At 43.3% G+C, this 20,135-nt stretch overlaps 1 protein-coding gene across 1 annotated transcript; it reads right to left on the reverse strand.

Moving 5' to 3' along the window:
• Positions 1-554: 554 nt before the first annotated feature.
• Positions 555-16,515, reverse strand: JHY (junctional cadherin complex regulator). Its single transcript, XM_077788063.1, has 9 exons — positions 16,467-16,515; positions 15,656-16,050; positions 13,050-13,533; positions 8,678-8,788; positions 5,328-5,884; positions 4,310-4,565; positions 2,455-2,535; positions 1,723-1,848; positions 555-989 (listed from the first exon to the last, which is right to left on the reverse strand). The coding sequence occupies exons 2-9, from the start codon at positions 16,018-16,020 to the stop codon at positions 792-794; spliced, it is 2,178 nt and encodes a 725-aa protein (XP_077644189.1). The 5' UTR covers positions 16,021-16,050; positions 16,467-16,515; the 3' UTR covers positions 555-791.
• Positions 16,516-20,135: the final 3,620 nt, after the last annotated feature.

Genomic DNA, 20,135 nt, shown 5'->3' on the forward strand with positions numbered 1-20,135 from the left:
ACATTTCATATGGTGACTTAATTCATAATTTGCTAAGTTAAAGAAATGGAAGCGCCCTAAGAAACCCATCTGTTTGTTGTTATTTTTACAGCCTTAATCTGTTAAAAGCTGCTTCCTCTCAAACATGCAGCTCTCAATTATCCTCAGTTACCCAATATATTTTCCAACTGCTCCTGGCTAATCCCAGATTGTCTGCATGCTCAGTCAGGACTTGTTTGGAATTTTCTTGTCCCAAATGAAGCTTCAAAATTTTGATCTTTTTGTGGAAACTCTTCACTAAGAGATAACAGAGTAACAATTAAATAATTAGCATTGTGTCATTACCAACTGCCGTGTTTGGAGCATATTTTTGTTCTCTTTTTTAGTAGCAATGGGTTATTTTTGCTTTTATTTCTGACCAAAAGTTTCTTCTGCACTTCAGAAAGAGAAACGTTGCTGGTGGTAAGATCATCAGATGAAACAGAAGTTTATTTTTAATGTTTTGTAGATACGTCTGCCTGTTTGTGTTTAAAAATGATCCAGCTGTGATAAGCCAAGAGCTGATCGGTCTGGAAGATGCAACTGTCAGATCCTTTATTTCAAAGAAAAAGAACAGAGGATTATATTTACAACAATATAAGTGCAAATGGACTATTTATTAAACAAAATAGGTACAATCCTAATATTTAAAAATAATTAAACTTAAACCAGTTTAAATTTCAGCAGACTGGGAAATGAAAATACGATGGTCACAGCTGAAAATAAAACAATTGAGGCAATTTTGCCTTGATCCCTGAGATTTCCCAAAATACCTATAAAATGTGAAGGGCTTTGAAAGCAGCCACAACTTCCTTCTCCTTCTCGTGCCTGCTCCACAGAGATTCCAGGGATGGGATTTTGGGGAACCTGGTTCCAGCTGGAGCCTGGGGCACAGCCTCCTTCACCTCTTGCTCTGGCTGCCTCGCAATGAAGGTCTTTGGTCTTGGAATCTTCTTGGCATATTCCAGAGCCTAAAAGCAGGAAAACTGGGGGAACTGAGGAAGAGAAAAGCTGGCCAATATTTCCAAAACTAATTAGGTGGGTTAAGATATGTCTAAATTCCTGATCTTGTTTCTGACAGAATTCAATCCCAGATACTTCAGTGGTGACTGGAACATAACCCAGCCCAAGATTTGCTTCCTGACACCACTGGAAGCCACCTTAGACACTGAAGAAGCGTTTTTATTTGAAAAAAGAAAGAACAACACAAATCTATTAATTTATAAACATTTTTCCCCCAGCCTCATTAGGCTCTTGCCCTCAGGCAGGGAGTTTTGCAGGTTAACAGGACAAGCTCAGGTTCTCCTGCATAATGCACTTAACTATCAAAATTAAAAAGCAAAGTAATGCCTGGAACGTGGAATTGGAGAGGGAATGGAAAGAGTTGTACAGAAATGCTGGAGCTGGCAGAGCCCTGGTTTAACCTGGGGTGGGTTTTGGTGCCTGTTTGTTGCAGGGATTTGGGAACACCTCATGTCTCCAGTGGAAGTTGCATCATCTCATGTCGCCAGTGAAGTCTAAAAGAATCCAAACCTCTTTTTGCCACCCAAACAATCAAGTTTTGTCTCTTAGTGTCTTTTTTTTGGGGAAGAAATGCAAGGAATGGAGGAATTCTGATATTATTGAATTCAGAGCTCTGTCCTGGAGCCTGCAGTCCTCACTTGCCACCCCTCAGGAACAGCTGGGAAGGGACTCAGCTCTTACCTTGTGTCTGCACCCTGGAGACACCTGGGGTTTTACAGGCAAAAACCTCTGCAGCACAGTAATATTCTTCATGTTATATTCCTTAATTTGCCTGGAATATTCCTTCTGCAGCTTTAGCTTTTCTTTCTGAGAAAAGCAGAAAAAGGGGACTGGAATTCAATGGGGGATCCATCAATGAAAGCCTTTTCCCACCAATATTCCATTTCCACCTCTGCTGCTGTTCAACCTGGCTTTGCCATTGATCCCTCCTCAGCACACAACAGGCAGCCCTGATAAATGGCACAGCTTTTTTTAAGTTTTTTTTTTAGTTTTCCCTTTTAAGAGCTTTTCCCTGGACTGAATAGAGGATGGAGCTCAGCAGAAATGTGACAGGTCCATCTTTATTCTGTCCTGAACAATCTGTCTCCGTTTTACCAGAGTGCAGCCAAATATTTTCTTGTGTTTACACAACTTTTACTCCCACTTTGAACATTTGGTGGATCTTTACGCTGGGAATAACAACTCAGCCGCTCGAGTGTGTCATTTCCTGATGTGCAGTTAGCCCTGATTAATTCCTTTTTCTGGATTTTTAAAATTAGAGGGTTAAAATTATCCCCAGCACAGCTGTCTTTGCTTTTATTTGAATTTTCCTGTAGGATTTCCAGATAGCCAAGGATATAAAGTCCCAGATAATCATAAATTATGATTTCTCTGCCACTCTCCCCTGTCTAAATTCACTTTTGGTTTACTCACTTTCTCTTTGATTGTTTCATAGTCAGGTCCAAGGCCTCCAAGCTTCATACTCAGATTGAAGTAGAATTTGGAGCTACCCAGCTGAAAACCAAAGAGCAAACAGATTTTCCTTGACATGATTTCACAGAGAGAATAATTCAAGGAAATCTTGTAGTGGAAACCTCAGAATTTTATTTGCAATCTCAGTCCCACCCTGGCAAGTCTCATTTTAAATAAGTGACCAGCAGGAATGAGTTAATGGCAAAAATCAAATGACACAGAATTTTCTTTGAATTTTCTTTGGATCCAGGTGGGAAATTGCCAATTATGCCAAGCACAAAGTAATATTTTCTCAGTCAAAAATGACCTTTTGTGAGCTTTATTTGGAAACAGCTTAAAGCCACTCATTTGACTGTGATTAGAATGAGACTCCAAAGAAATTCTTTGTAAGAGAAGCAGATAAAATTGCCTGATTTGGTGGCAAAAATCAGGCAATTGCTGTTAGTGAGAATAACCTTTCCTTGCTCTCAAATCTGCCCACAGACAGCTGAAAAATCCATGTTTTTCTGCACAGCAAAGGCTTTACAAGTGCACAGTGAATGAGGAGAGGTGCGTGATGCCATTCCAATATTTCAGGACATCACACAAAGACTCCAATGCCTCCGTAATATTTTTATTTTCTTTCAAGGCCACATTTTTAGAATGGAATTGTGTTTAAAAAACTTGTCAGTGAAGCTCATTGTGATCACCTCTGTGGTAATTTCAACCACAGAGTAATGCAGGAACACCTATTTCTATATGCAAATAAAAGAAAATAAAATGGGCATTTCTTTAAAACACAGGTTCAAGTTAAACTTAGCTGTGGATACATTAATTCTGTGCACTAAATTTCCTATTTGAGCTTCCTTTGTGTCAGCTATCCCTGTTCTTACTTGCTGTGACTCATTAATTTTTAATTTGAGGTACAGTGAGGAGTTAATTTTGCTGTGTCCCACAAAATCAGGGGTTTCTCACTTGCTGCAATGATCATGAGTGCATTTGTTTTTTAGGAAAAGCTGGATTTTACTGGCAGCAGAAGCAGTCTGATTCTCTGTGCATTCCTCACATGTGAAGCGTGAGAAAACTGCTGCAAGCACGGGACAAGAAACAATGGTTTGAACAGAAAGAGAAGGAGATCTGCCCTTCAGTTACCAAAATAATCCTAATTCTTCTTAGAGGCACTCAGGCAGCAATAGCCAAACTGCATGAAATCATTATTCCAGCTTTATTTGTCTGCCCTGAAACCTGGAGCAAACTTCTCAAACATTGAATTTGTCACGGGCAGCCTTCTGCTGTGCCCCTGCAGCTGGGCTGAGTGGTGGCACCAGGACAAGGGGCATGCAGAGGAGACAAAAATCCAAGTTTTAATAAGGACCATCAGGAGGTTTGGGATGATGTTTATGCTGTTAGCTTTACAAATCCTCCAGATTTGGGGTTGGAATCCCTTGGAAAGCAGGAGGTTTGAGCTGGACAATGAAGGAGCATGAGGGGGATAATGGATGGCTCAGATCTGAGGCTGCCTGCTGCTCCACACTAACAGCCTGACCCGAAATAATTTTATTTATCCTGGATAAATGACAGGACAAACACTGCTCTGTGTGTCCCTGGAGCTAAACCAGACTGATCCGAGTGGATCCCTTTGCTCTAAAATGATTTCAGTGTCTATTTCTACCTTTGTTCCATGATTTTTAATGCTCTGCTACGTGTCCATGTGATTCAAACCATTTCTCAGTCCCTATTTATAGGGTTTAAAAAAAAACCCCTTTGGTTTATTAAAAAGAAATATTAGAGAGAGAATAGAAATGTTAAACCACCCAATCCACATTTATTTTCTCACCTTTTTGATGGCTTTGGGCTGGTTTTGCTTTTCCCTTTGCAGGAGAGATCCTTCTGAGCTGCTTCGTCTCATTTTCCTTGGGTTTCCTTCAGCTTTTCCTGAATCTCCCTGGGATCCCCTCTGTACCTGGGGCTGGGCAGGTGGGAACAAACCCCAGAGCCACGTGCCAGCAAAATCATCAAAATCAGAAATTCTTGGCCGATGCTGCTCCTTCTTTTCTCTAAAATGGGAGATTCTGCAAGCAGCTGTTGGTGAACTGTGAACAAAACATGGAAAAGGCCTTCAAAATTGAGGGGGAAAGAGAAAAAAATCTGAATTTACACCCAGCAGTCAGCTCAGCAAATAACCTGAACATGGAATATAGGAGCAGGGAGATGGGATGATGAGGATTTCACAATAAATTACTTTGCTTGCACCCAAGTGCATGGAAAATAAATGGAAAAAAAAACACAAATGGGGAAATTTCAGCCTCAAGCAAAGGGAGCTGAAGCCAATGAAAGGTTTTGGATCAGGCCTGCTGATTACTGGTAGAATTATTTGTTTATGTGAAATAAAACCTTCATTTTTTAAAATCAAGACAGGTGAAATTCTACATAATTGAGGATTTTCCTGCTCTCCCCTTTAGGGACAGAACTGACCCTGGATATCCACCCTGCAAATTTTGCTACAAACTCTTAATTTATGCACAATGCCCTTTCCTATCTATATTTTAAACTTTCCCCCCCAGCCTCCTAAAAGAAAACTTTAAATTGTGGAAATCTCCATACCTGGAGGACAGAACTGTCCTTTTCCAATGCCATATTTAAAAATCAAAAGCTATAATGAATCTAATGAAGTAAATTATCAATAGCTATAATGAATTTAATGAAGTAAATTATAATGGCAGGTTTGTACCAAAATAACTTCATACTTTGGACTTTAAAGCATTTTCTTGTCCATTTGTTCCCTTTCTGAGCATCACAGGGTTATGATATTATTATTTTATCACTTAAATCCTTAGCACAAACTATTCCAATACCTGTTATCCTCATGAATATGATTTTTGAAATCTGGAAGCGGTGCTTGATCCTTCACCTTTTCTTGAAAAATCGCATTAAAATCAGATGAAATATTCCCCAATTCTGGATGTGCCTGCTCACTCTTATTCCTGGAAAAACCCTGCCCAGGGATGGCACTGGCTGGGAATTGATGTGGAATTCCAGCTGGAGAGTCCTGCTGGTGTTTCTTGTCCTCCTTACTGCCATACTCAGGATTTAAAACCTCTGCTGGGTAAAAATTCTGGAATATTGGGAGAAAATGAGAGGCAGGTGTGGTAAGGATTGAATTTGGGAAATTATTTAAGCCACTTTGGGATTTTTCTGCTGGGCCAGGAGAAGAATTTGGATTCGTTGCGGGGGGAACAGCCTGAAATTCTGGGGTTTGCTGGACCCGAGGCTTTGCTTCTGCTGCTCCTCCTGGGGCTTCCTGGCCATCACTCCTTGGGAAAGCTTTTCCTCTTCCACTGAGAGGCTGCTGGGATTCTGTTTTATTCCTCTGCAGGGAAATAAAACAGAAATAAAACTCGTGCTGCTGTTCCTGAAACGAGTCGGGTGAATTTCACTGTGGATATTTTGAGATATTCATGCAGAATTTTCATCACTCACATCAAAACCCCTCTGAGCTGCTTGGGTCTAACCCTGCTCATGGCTGGATTTAACCCAAAATTCAAATTATGAAGGAACCCTCAGTCCAGGACAGGAGATGTAATTTAGGTGCTGCTCAATGGATAATTCTGCATCAAAACTTTGCTGGATGGCCTGAGACAAATTTTCAGCTTTGGGCTATAAATTCAGGCCCTTGCAGATGCAAATTGGGTGTGGGAAATGTTGGTTGAGGGAATTTTATCTGCATGAGGTGCAAAAATGGGGCCCTGAAGTGCACAGATCAAACCTGAGGATGAGCGATGCCTCCCCGTCAACCACCTGGAAAAAATGCTCCAGAAATCAAATCACTTCTTGCTTTTTATGTGCCAAAACTCAGGGGAAAATGGCTTTGCACGCACTGTGAGGCTGGCCCATGGTAGAACAGCCTGATATCAATGAATGGTATAAATAATCTTATATTCTAGAAATTCTAAAAGAATTATAAATTATATAGAAAGATAATTATAAATTATAGAAACAACATTATATAAATTATAAAATAACCATAAATTATATTATATTATATTATATTATATTATATTATATTAATTATATTATATTATATTATATTATATTATATTATATTATATCATATCATATCATATCATATCATATCATATCATATCATATCATATCATATATTGTATTAAATTAATTATATTCTATTCTAAAATGATAAGCTAGAAATTATAAATATAACCTTATTCTAAACCAAGCACTCCTCCCTGCAAACCATAACGCAGAATTCAATAATTCAGGCACACCCGGACTGCTATTTAGAGCCAAACTGCCACACTGTAAATCTGAAATTCATTTAAATCCATCATTTTCCAATTACAGCATCAGGTGCTGCCCTCTCGGAGGAAAAACTCAGATTTCCTTTCATGGAATCCACAAATCCATTCCCAAGCCAGAAATCCCTGTCAGGCTGGAATCCCCCATCCCACCCTCCTGTCTGCGGGGTTCCTTCGGGAGCAGCCCCTGCAGAGGATAAAATGTGTGGGACTCAGATTCAGTCAGAGAAACTGAGAGTTTCTAGCCAGGAAAAAGCCTGGAAAAGAATGCAAATAATTCTTTATCACTCTTGTTTTTCACATTGTTTATAGTTAAGTTCTATCATTGTGCATCAAGCACTGTACACCAATGCATTGCGTTGTTTTCACTTCAGAACCAATGGATTTGCGGAGCACTGTGTAAAAGAGCAGTGTATTTTGAATAAATTGGAGTTTTACTCTCAACAGCCTTCTGAGTCAGTCTCTTCATTCCCATTCCTCCTCGACAGCAACATAAAATGCACCCAAGAATCAGATTTTTGTGCAAATTTGGGTGAAACGCACCCAGCTGCGGGAGTTTGGGGAAGCTTCACCCCGGGCAGGCCTGGCTGCCGGAGGTCAGGAATTGTCTGGTTGGGAATGCTCCCAGTTCGGCTGCTGCCAGAATCAGGATCTGTCTGGGTGGTGATTTGGCTGATAATCTAAAATCATAAATTAGTGCAGGCTTTGATGGTTTGGGAGGATTGTGAGAATTTATTTAGGAGATGATTTGGCTGGCAATATAAAATTATAAATTAGTGCAGGGCTCTTTTTGATGGTTTGGGAGGATTGTGAGACAATTTATTTAGGAGATTATTTGGTTCATAATCTAAAATTATAAATTAGTACAGCGTTGTGTTCAATTGTTTCGGAGGATTCTGAGAATTGATTTAGGAGATGATTTGGTTGATAATTTAAAATCATAAATTAGTGCACGGCTGTGTTTGATGGTTTCGGAGGATTGTGAAAATTTATTCAGGAGATGATTTGGTCAATAATCTAAAATTATAAATTAGTACATGGTTGTGTTTTATAGTTTGGGAGGATTCTGAGAATTCATTTAGGAGGTGATTTGGTTGACAATCTAAATTCATAAATTAGTACATGGCTGTGTTTGGTGGTTTGGGAGGATTGTGAGCCAAGAACTTATTTAGGAGATGATTTGGTTGATAATCTAAAATCATAAATTAGTACATGGCTGTGTTTGATGGTTTGGGAGGATTGTGAAAATTTATTTAGGAAGTGATTTGGTTGACAATCTAAAATCATAAATTACTACAGGGCTGTGTTTGGTGGTTTGGGAGGATTCTGAGAATTGATTTAGAAGATTATTTGGTTGACAATCTAAAATCATAAATTAGTACATGGTTGTTTGATGGTTCAGGAGGATTGTGAGACAGAATTTATTTAGGAGATGATTTGGTTGCATTTTCTGGTTTATGGCAATTCATTCACTCCTCTTCAATTTTAGGGGACAAATCAGGCAGAAATGGGGAAGTTCTGGCTCAGAATTCTGCCAAACCATCAAACACGAGCATGTACTAATTTGTAATTTTAGATTATAAACCAAATCATCCCCTAAATAGACAATAATGGATTCTGTCAGCTCATAATTCCTTGGCATTTTGCTTTAAATTTATTTAGTACATAAAGCACACATACACTAAATTACAGTGCTTTTCTATTGACAAATATTTAAGGATTTATTGTCAGTAATAATTACTTTAAAAGCCACAAGATGACAGCTTTAAACATCCAAATTCGGTGATTTTATAGATATATTTCAACTGAAAAATTCGAAATTTATAAAATTTTAAATTCTAAAATAATAAATTCTACTGAGTTTCCTTTATTCAATTCTCTCAAAAAGGAACCTTGAGCTGCTGTCCTTTTGGGTACCGTTTGTCTTCAGATTTCATTTTCCCAGTCTGGAATGCTGGGAAATTCTGGAGTGGTTCTTCAACAACTGGTGTAGGATCTGTGACCTAAAAACCAGGAATGTTCGTGGTCACAGCAATCAGGGGATGGGAAAAAAAAAAAGAGAAATCATTTGTGGCCTATTAAAAAGCTGAATTTTGGCGTTATGGAATTATGACATTATGACAAGGAGAGAGATTATGGCATTATGACAAGGAGAGGAATGGTTAAAGGAGAAAAAGAAGCAAAACCCAATGAATGGGAGGGAGGATTCTTTCGACTTTTAAGAGGAATAAAAGAAAGGAAAATTGCGCAGCACAGAAACTCTCAAATGTCTGGGCTCCTCCATTTCCTCTGGATGCACCTAATAACAGAAAAGCAGGCAGAAACCATCCCTGGCCAGCAATCACACACCTCAGCAAGAGAGGCTCGCAGGGAAAACTGGCAAAACACAATAATGGGGGAGAAAAGCACAGGAGGAGCTGCAGAAATCAAGTCTGGAATAGACAGAGCCTGGCAAAACAAGCCCACAAACAAGGCCAGCTCCACATAACCACGGCTGGAAATTTATTTGGAGCAAGTTTTTTGAGTTTGTGCAATTAACACTGCACAAACCAAGTGAAATCCTTGTAAATATATCAAATTTTTTTCCCTCGAAATAATTTTTTTTCTAATTTATAAAACCGCAGGAAATCCAATTTTTAACATTTTTTAGTTTCTATTTTTTGTCCCAAACTATCCTGCGGAGTATTTTAGTGGAAGTGTGTTGGGCAGTGTCACTGTGATAGGAATCTCTGCTCTGCCCCAGAGTGGTACCACAGCACAACTGGCAGTGGGGAGGTATTTATGATATTTATGATGATTTTCAATTATCAACTGAAAATCATCAGTGGGAAGAAAATGTGAGAAGCTGAGCCTCTCACTCTGGGGGTAAGAGATTAGGGCAGATAAGAAAAGGTGGCCAGGGTTTATTGATGAATTTATGGGTGATCTCATGGCTCCAAATTCAATGTAAATCCCTGGGAAAATTCACAAGAAAATTAAAAAATACCACAGAGGTTGGTTTTCCTGAGCTGTGGACAGACACAGATTTGCAGTGAATAAGATGTTTTTGGTGGAACCAACTGACTCAGTGCATTGATGGAGTGCTGGGCAGGTAAAACATACTTCTACATTATCTCTTTGAAAGAGGAACAGGACACAACCTCTGCCAGCATTATTTTTTTTTTTTTTTTGTGAACCATTCTATTAATACCAATCAAATTGAGAAAATGATCAAATGAAATTGCATTTTGAGAATCATAAGCTGTGTAATGCCTATTCTGTTAAATTGAGGCCCATAATTGCTTCTCCACTGAAAAGATACAACAAAGGCAGCAATCATGGCATGTCATTATCCCAGACTGCCAAACCAGCCTTTGCAGGGAGGACTTCAAAGCCTTGTGGTTCTCGAATTGCATTTGGCTGCTATTGTTGAAGCACAGGCAATCTTGATTAGGTGTTTACACCGAGGGAAGGCTCAGTGCACAGAGAGTCTGAGTGCCTTGCTCTAGAGCCATTAAAAAATTGTACATTATGTTCCTGGCTTTGAAGTAAGGGGCTTGGAGGTAGGAAAGCAACTGGGATTGAGCACAGCTGAGCTAGATTGGGCCACTGCTTCTCCTTCTGCCTCGCTCTCTCTCAAAGAAACTCATCACGGGGTTCTTTAGGAATCAGGCAACGCTGCAAAGGACTTGGTGCTGTATAAAATGCTGTATGAATTAGTAAATATACAGATCAGCACGGGTTTATGGTGGGTTTTGGTACCTCCAGCACAGAGAAAATCTGTAATCTGTAAATCTAAATCTTGCAGAACGAGGCTGGAAGTATTTTAACTGAGTTGTGCACAAAGTCCTGCCCTCAAAGCAAACACTATTTCATTACCACAGCCCCTGGCAGCCAGCAGTGAGCAGATCAATAAATTCAGCTTCAACCCCCTTCAAAGCTCAGAAAAAAATCATTTTAGGGAAGCAGAGTTTGATTGGTGACATGTGGCTCATTTGTTTCTTCACGTACTCGGTGGTTTTGCACTTTTGGATAGAGTTGTTCAGGTGGGGTGACCAAGGTTGGCTCCTGGACCACCACGATCCTCCCCTCAGGACCTTTTTCATCCCTTCCAACACGACCAAGCCATGGATATCTTGGTTGGGTTCATTTACTGGTTGGTTAGGAATCAGTACATGAACTGTCAATTAACAGTAAATTAATCAGTAACTCCTGCCTGTCCCACAGCAGATTGGGGGGCTGACAGCAAGTGGTGATGCCACTCGTGGAATCACAGAGCTGTGGAATGCTTGGGTGAGAAGGGACCTTAAAGCCCATCTTGTCCCACCCTCTGCCATGGCCAGGGACACCTTCCACCATCCCAGGCTGCTCCAAGCCCTGTTCTGGAACACTTCCAGGGAAGAGAAGCCCAAAACCTCGCTGTAACTTGTCTAAGTCAGGAACACACCCCCTACACCCCCTCTGCCTGCTGTGTCACCTCTCTGCTGTCCCCACGGCCACTTCAGCAAGATAATTTTAGCTCATAACCCTGACTTTAACTGATTCCTTTGCCTAATCCATATTTTTGTTCATTTGTCTGCACAATGAAGTCGTGATCCCTGGCTCCAACACTTAGACAGGAAAGATTTCCAGAATTCCCTGAATAGCAAACATAATCATATCAACATATCTCTAATTAGCATCCATCCACACTCATTATTTTTACCATCATCCAAATTAGAACTGAAAAAAACAAGTGCTCTTAATAGCTCTACTAGAAAAAAAAAAATCCTGTCCATCATTCCTGCCACTGGAACGAAGTCAGAAAATTCCCTCTAATGTTGTGTCAACTCTTCATTAGCCTTGGCAGAGGTGTCAATTGAAGCACAACGTCCCTGGAGGTTCCCAAGGTAAGAATTTTCTGTGTGGAGTGATTCAGTGACCCCCACCCCCCTTCCCATTATGCATAATAAGTAACAAGGAAAAGCAATGAACTCGTTTCTAATGGTTCATTAGGAAGTGTAATTACATTTCCTCTCGAATCTTGCCACAAGTTGGCTGAGACTGTGCACAGTCAGAACTTCCAGACACGAGTGCTGATGTCCAGTGTCAAATTTGGTCTGGGATCCTGACAGCCTTGGGACATCAGCCCATGGAAACCTCACGGAGCCAAGCACAGCCCAGAGGAAACCACGGAGCTGCTGAAGGGCTGGAGCCCCTTGGAGCCAGGCTGGGAGAGCTGGGAATGTTCCCATGGAGAGGAGAAGGATCCAGGGAGGGCTCAGAGCCCCTGGGAATGTTCCCTGGAGAAGGGAAGGATCCAGGGAATCCTCAGAGCCCTGGGAATGTTCCCCTGGAGAAGGGAAGGATCCAGGGAATCCTCAGAGCCCTGGGAATGTTCCCCTGGAGAAGGGAAGGATCCAGGGAATCCTCAGAGCCCTGGGAATGTTCCCCTGGAGAGGAGAAGGATCCAGGGAATCCTCAGAGCCCTGGGAATGTTCCCCTGGAGAAGGGAAGGATCCAGGCAGAGCTCAGAGCCCCGGGAATGTTCCCCTGGAGAAGGGAAGGATCCAGGCAGAGCTCAGAGCCATTCCAGGGCCTGAAGGGCTCCAGGAGAGCTGGAGAGGGACTGGGGACAAGGGATGGAAGGACAAGACCCAGGGAATGGCTCCCACTGCCAGAGGGCAGGGCTGGATGGGATTTTGGGCAGGAATTGTTCCCTGGCAGGGTGGGCAGCACCTGGGATGGAATTCCCAGAGCAGCTGGGGCTGCCCCTGGATCCCTGGCAGTGCCCAAGGCCAGGCTGGATTGGGCTTGGAGCACCTGGGACAGTGGGGGGGTCCCTGCCCATGGATGGGCTTCAAAGGTTCCTTCTAACCAACTTTGCATTTGTACCACTGAGAAAAACCTGGAATAAGGCATAGCAGAGAGATTAATTGTCAAACTCATGTTGGACAAGCAATAAAAATGAGAGGCAGCATAAAAAGAGGCACTGATAAGGGGCAGTGCAGATGTCAGGAAGGAAGACAGAATTTCCTTAGCATCAAGATTAAGAAGCAGGGTGACATCTGTGACACTTTCCTGGCCAGGAACAGGCAGCTGGAACGTGGCCACCACTGGGCTTGGCAGCAGCTGGAGATTTGTCAATTATTCCATAAAGGGTGAACAAGATTCTCCCTGGAAAACCAGAGCTGGCACTTACTTGCATGATGGATTTCAAATCTGCCTCTCCCCTCTGCAAAGCTCAGAGTTCAACACTGGACAGACCTAATCTATAGAAATTAGGGAATTTATAAATTTACCCACCTGCCCTTGAAGAACTTGCTGCTTTTTATTGTGCAGCTCAAGATAGGAATTAATCTTCTCTGAGTGTAACCCCAAAGTCCGTTTGTTTTTTTTCACAAAGTTTTTTTTTGCTTTTTGGGGTGGATCCTGTTGATTCTGGGGAGGAAAAGCACGGCCAGGATTATCTTTGGAATGAAATCCATCTGCAGGTTCCTTCCTTTTGGCTTGTGGCCCAACAGGTTTGTTGCTGGCCACATTTTCTCCATAAAAACTGAATAATTCGGGACCAAACCCTGGCAGTGAATCCTGGGTCTTTGCCTCCTGTTGATTATTTTCTGAGGAGCCATCACAATGGAGATAAAATGAATCCAGTGAAAAGTCCTCACTGCTTCCTCCAAAAATTTGGGATGTCTTCTCTGCCTCAAAAAAATCTGCTCCCATTTTTGCACTCTTCCAATGAGGATTGTACCTCAGGCTGGAATATTCATCCAGAGGCAGCTTTTTCCTAATTAAAAAACAAACACCAAATTATTTCTGCATAAATTGTACAAATTCTGTATTATTTCAGTGTGCAAACAGATGTCCTGTCATGGCCAAATGAATTATTTCAGTGCATTCAGTATGAGACCAGGATCAGAACAGTTTTATCAAGGATTTTTTGGTAGAAAATTTAGGCAGGACTTCCTTTTTAATTTCCATCATCAGTGAGTGATAAATTGGTCTAACACTCAGATCACAGAGGAGTACAATCATTATCCTAAATTTGGCACAGAATTTTTTAAATCCTAGTAGAATCAGCTAAAAGGTGAAATGATAAATTGCATTGTTCTGTTGTCTCCTTAAAAATTATATAGTCTACAAATGGCAGATTATATAGTCTACAAATTGTGTTGTTCCTTCTTCAAAGGCTCTGCAGAGTGAAATAAAAGTGAAATCCCCAGTAAAATCAGTTTTTCAAGTGTCCTTTTGAGACTGTCTAAGCAAGAACAGCTTCCAACTCTGTGTTCTTATTTTCTCTGAAACATCCTGATGCTTTGATTAAAAAACTCTTTTTACAAAAGATGTAAAATCACTTTTTATTAAAAATCAGGCAGTGATTCGAGAAGAGTAGAAAAACGTAAATGAGAAGTCTGTGTTTGACAAATTTTTTTAACAAGTGGCTAAATTATTACTCTGAGTTACATTTGTCATAAAGCAAAGCCAGATGCTCTGCCTTAAAAAATCCTCAATTGATCCAATTTCTGATTTAAGATCTGATCCAATGGGAGGAAAACCAACTGCAGGAGTCAAATCCATCCAAACAGGATTCCAGGAGATGTGCAGGTAGTGGCAGGAGGAAGGAATGTGGGAGAAAAAAAAATGCTTTTAACACAATTTTTTCTTCCCTGGACCTGCAGTACAGCCCTGGTTTCTTGGTGACTCTGCCAAAGAACACTACAGGCACTGAAACCTGGTTGATTCTTCAGCTCCTGGTAAAGAAATCTGCTGGATTCCCCAACCTGTGGCCTTGTTAATGATATTAAAAAAAAAATTAAATCATTTATTCATCGTTTCTCAATGAGTTACATGCCTCTGCCTATATTTCAAGTGGCTCCTAATAACGAAATAATCATAACACAAAGATCAATAATAACAACAAAATAAGTTTGTCTTTGCTTTCCAGGTGAGCATGGCTGCCACGGCCTCCTGGAGCTGATTTCCACCAGGGAAAACATCATTTTTCCCAGCTGGCAGAGGCTGCAGGTAAATAGCACTGGAGGTGAGGCTGTTTTGAAGTGAGTACAGAAATATGTGAGCTAATTGCAATGATTGAAATGGCAGAGGACAATGCTAAAGAGTCCCTTTGTGCTGAAATGTGTGCACAGAACCCAGTTGTGGGACTCAGCCCAGGTCACTGCGCGGGGACAAAATGAGTGTGAAGAGCTCCTTCATCCCTAATCATCCCCAGACAAAAAAAGGGCACCTTTTATTCCTGCCCCCAGCTCCGTGGGGAGGTTGGATGGACTCGGGGCTCCTCAACAAAAGTGTGGTGAGCAGACAACAGCTGCAGCATTTCCTCTTCAAATTCCGAGGTTGGTAATGGATGTAGAGAGGGGGTTTCATATGTATGTGCTGTGATATTTGCTCTGCTTAATGGACTGCACTGGAGTACTTACTGGGCTGAGTTCAAACAAAATAAAATCAAATTTCCATTTAATGAAGAGCCTCACATTCAGCACAGTATTCAGTCCAAAAAAATTACTAAAAATTAGAGCATGTTTCTAGTACAATTAACATCATTTGCACTCACAATAAAATATTCAATAACTGGCCATTTTGCTTGTTGAGGAGGTGAATAAAAGCATGCTATTAATCATTTAGCCTTCATTTGTTTGTCATTTTATTTTAAGTAGACTATTAAATTGAAACTGCACATTGTTATTACTTCGGGTTTAATGTAATCTCTTTAAACTCAAGAATTATTCCCAATTTATCCAGGGTTAAACCTTCCATGCATATGACAGGAAATTCAATTTTATTTTATGTACCGAGTTAATGCTTTCTTAAAGGTTGTTTAAATGTGGCCTTGAGGAACATCAGGTTAAAAGTGTCAGAATCATTCTACTCCACTAAAGTTTTTGCCTTACCTTCCACTGCCATAAATCTTTTGTTTTCCTTTCATTTTTGTGTCATACTCAGCTTCTTTCTCTTCAGAACTCATCTCCTCCAAGCTGTCCTCTTCCATGATGTCATCCTCCAGGATGTCACCAGCATCCTGCCCTACCAGCTCCTGATTTTCCAGGAGTGCCAGCTGGTACTGCCTCTCCTTTTCCAGGCTCTCCGAGTCAGAATCCTGGGAATCCTCCAGACTGGAGGCAGAGCTCCTTTCCCTTTCCCAGCTCGCAGGTTGGAAAACGGGAGGCACGAGGATTTTTGGAGGGACGTCGATGTTATTTGTGGTGTAAGTGGGTGGGGAAGAGACTGAAATGTATTTCATGTTTGAAGGATTCATCCCGTTTTGCACTGATGGCTCACACCAGCCCTGCATTTGGAGAACACATAAAACATTTTAATACAATTTAAAAGCTGCATTTGGGTGCTACCATTGGCTTAGGCTCAGAATTTGACCTTCTATTGTTCAAACAATTCTCTATTCTCATCTGTCCCACTGATTTCCCTTTAAGCAATAATGTCAAGATCTCTACATATCAAACACAGAATTTACTGCTATGAAATCTCAGTTATTTGTGGTAATAAATAATGCAAAACCAGCTTGTGACAAAGAAAACTAAGCTGAGGCAAAGCATCTGTTAACTTTGAGAGTTAAAATGAATATTATTTGTTCTCTTCATGCAACTTTATGCCCTCTGGCCATGTAAAATCAGCAAGAAGGTGTGTCAGGGAGCACAGGGAGAACTGGAGCTCTGACTAAATTGGGATGAGAGTTTTTTTCCTTACACTTGGCTGAAGTGGTCAGAAGTCGTTTGCACTGCCAGATATTCCTGAGTTGAAGTGGGAGGGAGGAAAAGGAGTGTTCTGAGGTGTTCTGTGCTGAGATGTTCTGTGCTGAGATGTTCTGTGCTGAGACGTGCATCAGCGCCAGCACGGTCAGAGGTGCACAGGCAGAATCATTGCAGTGCCTGGGGATAAAGAATTTCGGATATTTTGTCCTGCTGCTCACAGCCAAGTTCACCCTGCAGGCAGCGTGACACCTGGACAGTCCCCTGTGTGTCCTGTGTGTCCTGTGTCCCCTGTGTCCCCTGTGTGTCCTGTGTGTCCTGTGTGCCTGTGTGTCCTGTGTACCCTGTGTGTCCTGTGTGCCTGTGTCCCCTGTGTGTCCCGTGTCCCCTGCTCCCATCAGTGATCACGGCAGCCCTGGGAGCAGGGCCTGGGATGGGCAGGGAAGGGGGAATCTCCTGGCCTGGAGCAGGACCTCAGTTCCAAAGGAAAGCCACTGTGTCCCCAAGGCCTCCCCTGTCCCCAGCTCCCTGTCCCTGCCTCCTCTCAGCCCCAGTCCCCTCTCCTGTTCCCTTCTTCCATGTCCCTCACCCACTCCTATGTCCCCTGTGCCCAGTGTCCTCACCCACAGCCCATCACCTGTCCCTGCTCTCCTGTCCCCTTTCCCACTTCCCCCATCCCTATCTCCTCTCTCATGTGCCCTGTCCACTGTCCCAGTTCCCTGTCCCCTTTCCCTCACCCCCTGTCCCTGTCCCGCCTCCCCATCCCTGTTCATTCTGTCCCAGTCCCCTGTCCCTGGTGCTGGCATCCATGATCCCCTCTTCCATATCCCCTTACCTGCTCTGCTGTCCCTGTTCCCATGTCCCTGTCCCTCACCCCTGTCCCCTCTCCCAGTCCCCCATCCCCTGGTGTCCCGTGTCTCACTCCTCCATCCCCTCTCCCATGTCCCTGTCCCTGTCCCTGTCCCTGTCTCGTGTCTGTGTCCATGTCCCTGTCCTGTGTCCCTGTCCCTGTCCCTGTCCCTGTCCCTGTCCCTGTCCTGTGTCCCTGTCCCTGTCTCATGTCCCTGTCCCTGTCCCTGTCCCGTGTCCCTGTCCTGTGTCCCTGTCCCCATCCCTGTCCCTGTCTCGTGTCCCTGTCCCTGTCTCGTGTCCCTGTCCCTGTCCCATGTCCCTGTCCCATGTCCCTGTCCCTGTCTCGTGTCCCTGTCCCTGTCCCATGTCCCTGTCCTGTGTCCCTGTCCCTGTCCCGTGTCCCTGTCCTGTGTCCCTGTCTCGTGTCCCTGTCCCTGTCTCATGTCCCTGTCCCTGTCCCTGTCCCTGTCCCTGTCCCTGTCCCGTGTCCCTGTCCTGTGTCCCTGTCCCCATCCCTGTCCCTGTCTCGTGTCCCTGTCCCTGTCTCGTGTCCCTGTCCCTGTCCCGTGTCCCTGTCCTGTGTCCCTGTCCCCATCCCTGTCCCTGTCCCGTGTCCCTGTCCCTGTCCCGTGTCCCTGTCCCTGTGCTGTGTCCCTGTCCCGTATCCCTGTCCCATGTCCCTGTCCCTGTCCCTCTGACCACCGTTCCCGTGTCCCTGTCCCTGTCCTGTGTCCCATTCCCGTGTCCCTGCCCCGTGTCCTTGTCCTCTGTCCCCTCTACCATGTCCCTGTCCCTCTCACCCTCTCTGCCCCCGTGTCCCTCTCTCCTGTTCTGTGTCCCTGTCCCTCTCACCGCCGTGTCCCTGTCCCGGTCCCGGTCCCGGTCCCGGTCCCGGTCCCGGTCCCGCCGCCGCTCCCGTGTCCCGTCCCGGTCCCGGTCCCTCTCACCGCCGTGTCCCTGTCCCTGTCCCGGTCCCTGTCCCTGTCCCGGTCCCTGTCCCGGTCCCGGTCCCGGTCCCGGTCCCCGTCCCTCTCACCGCCGTGTCCCTGTCCCTGTCCCTGTCCCTGTCCCGGTCCCGGTCCCGGTCCCGGTCCCGGTGCCGCTCCGGGCCGGGCCGGGCCGCGCCGTTCCCGTTGCCGCGGCAACCCCGGGGACGCCGGCCGCACCCACCGGCCGCGGGCCGCGGGGGGAGCGCGGGCCCCCCCCCTGCCGCGGGCGCTGTGGTAGCGCCCGGGAGCAGCCGCTTTCCAGTGACAAACGGAATTGTTTCCATTGGAAAACGGAATTGTTTCCACTGGAAAACGGAATTGTTTCCATTGGAAAACGGAATTGTTTCCACTGACAAACAGAATTGTTTCCATTGGAAAACGGAATTGTTTCCATGACAAACGGAATTGTTTCCATTGGAAAACGGAATTGTTTCCATTGGAAAACTGAATTGTTTCCAGTGACAAACGGAATTGTTTCCATTGGAAAACGGAATTGTTTCCATTGACAAACGGAATTGTTTCCATTGGAAAATGGAATTGTTTCCATTGGAAAACGGAATTGTTTCCAGTGACAAACAGAATTGTTTCCATTGGAAAACGGAATTGTTTCCACTGACAAATGGAATTGTTTCCATTGGAAAACGGAATTGTTTCCATTGGAAAAAGGAATTGTTTCCATTGACAAACGGAATTGCTTCCATTGGAAAATGAAATTATTTCCATTGGAAAATGAAAAACTATTTCCCCTGGAAAATGGAATTATTTCCACTAGAAAATGGAATAATTTCCATTGGAAAACGGAATTGTTTCCATTGACAAATGGAATTGTTTCCATTGGAAAACGGAATTGTTTCCATTGACAAACGGAATTGTTTCCATTGGAAAACGGAATTGTTTCCACTGACAAACGGAATTGTTTCCATTGGAAAAAGGAATTGTTTCCATTGACAAACGGAATTGCTTCCATTGGAAAATGAAATTATTTCCATTGGAAAATGAAGCTATTTCCCCTGGAAAATGGAATTATTTCCACTAGAAAATGGAATAATTTCCATTGGAAAATGGAATTGTTTCCACAAAAAATGGAATTGTTTCCACTGGAAAACAGAATAGGCAGGGCCCTTTATCTCATTCAGTATTCAAACCCCAGTTTCCATCATTTTTCCGTATTTCCAGTGAGAAATAATAGTCTGGAATGAGTTTTATTTGATGAGATTTACAGAGTCCCGCTCTTGGATTCTCGGTGCAGGAAAGCCAGGGAAGAACTGGAGGGGAAGAACTTCCCCGGAGGCGGCAGAGCCCTGGGAGCGTTTTGGGTTCTCCCTGCCCGGAGCCATCCCAGTCCCACCGGGATGTGTCCCTGTGTCCCTGCTCCAGGGGCAGGGCGTTGGGCTGGGGGAGCTCCAGGGCTCCCTTCCCACCCCAAATGCTCTGGGACTCTGCAAAGGACAAAAATTGTTGGAATCATTTCCATTATTGCAGATATTCCATTCTGTGGAATTCCATTCTGTGGAATTCCAATCGTTGGAATTCACATTTCTGTTATTGCAGGTACTCCATTCTGTGGAATTCCATTTGTTGGTGTTATTACAAGGATTCCATTCTGTGGAATTCCATTTGTTGGAATTCACATTTTCCTTATTGCAGGGATTCCATTCTATGGAATTCCATTCATTGGAATTCACATTGCCTTTATTGCAGGGACTCCATTCTGTGGAATTACATTCTATGGAATTCCATTTGTTGGAATTCACATTGCCTTTATTGCATGGACTTAATTCTGTGGAATTCCAATCGTTGGAATTCACATTTTTGTTATTGCAGGG

This window comes from Lonchura striata, chromosome 23, assembly GCF_046129695.1.
Source record: "Lonchura striata isolate bLonStr1 chromosome 23, bLonStr1.mat, whole genome shotgun sequence".
Taxonomy (NCBI): domain Eukaryota; kingdom Metazoa; phylum Chordata; class Aves; order Passeriformes; family Estrildidae; genus Lonchura; species Lonchura striata.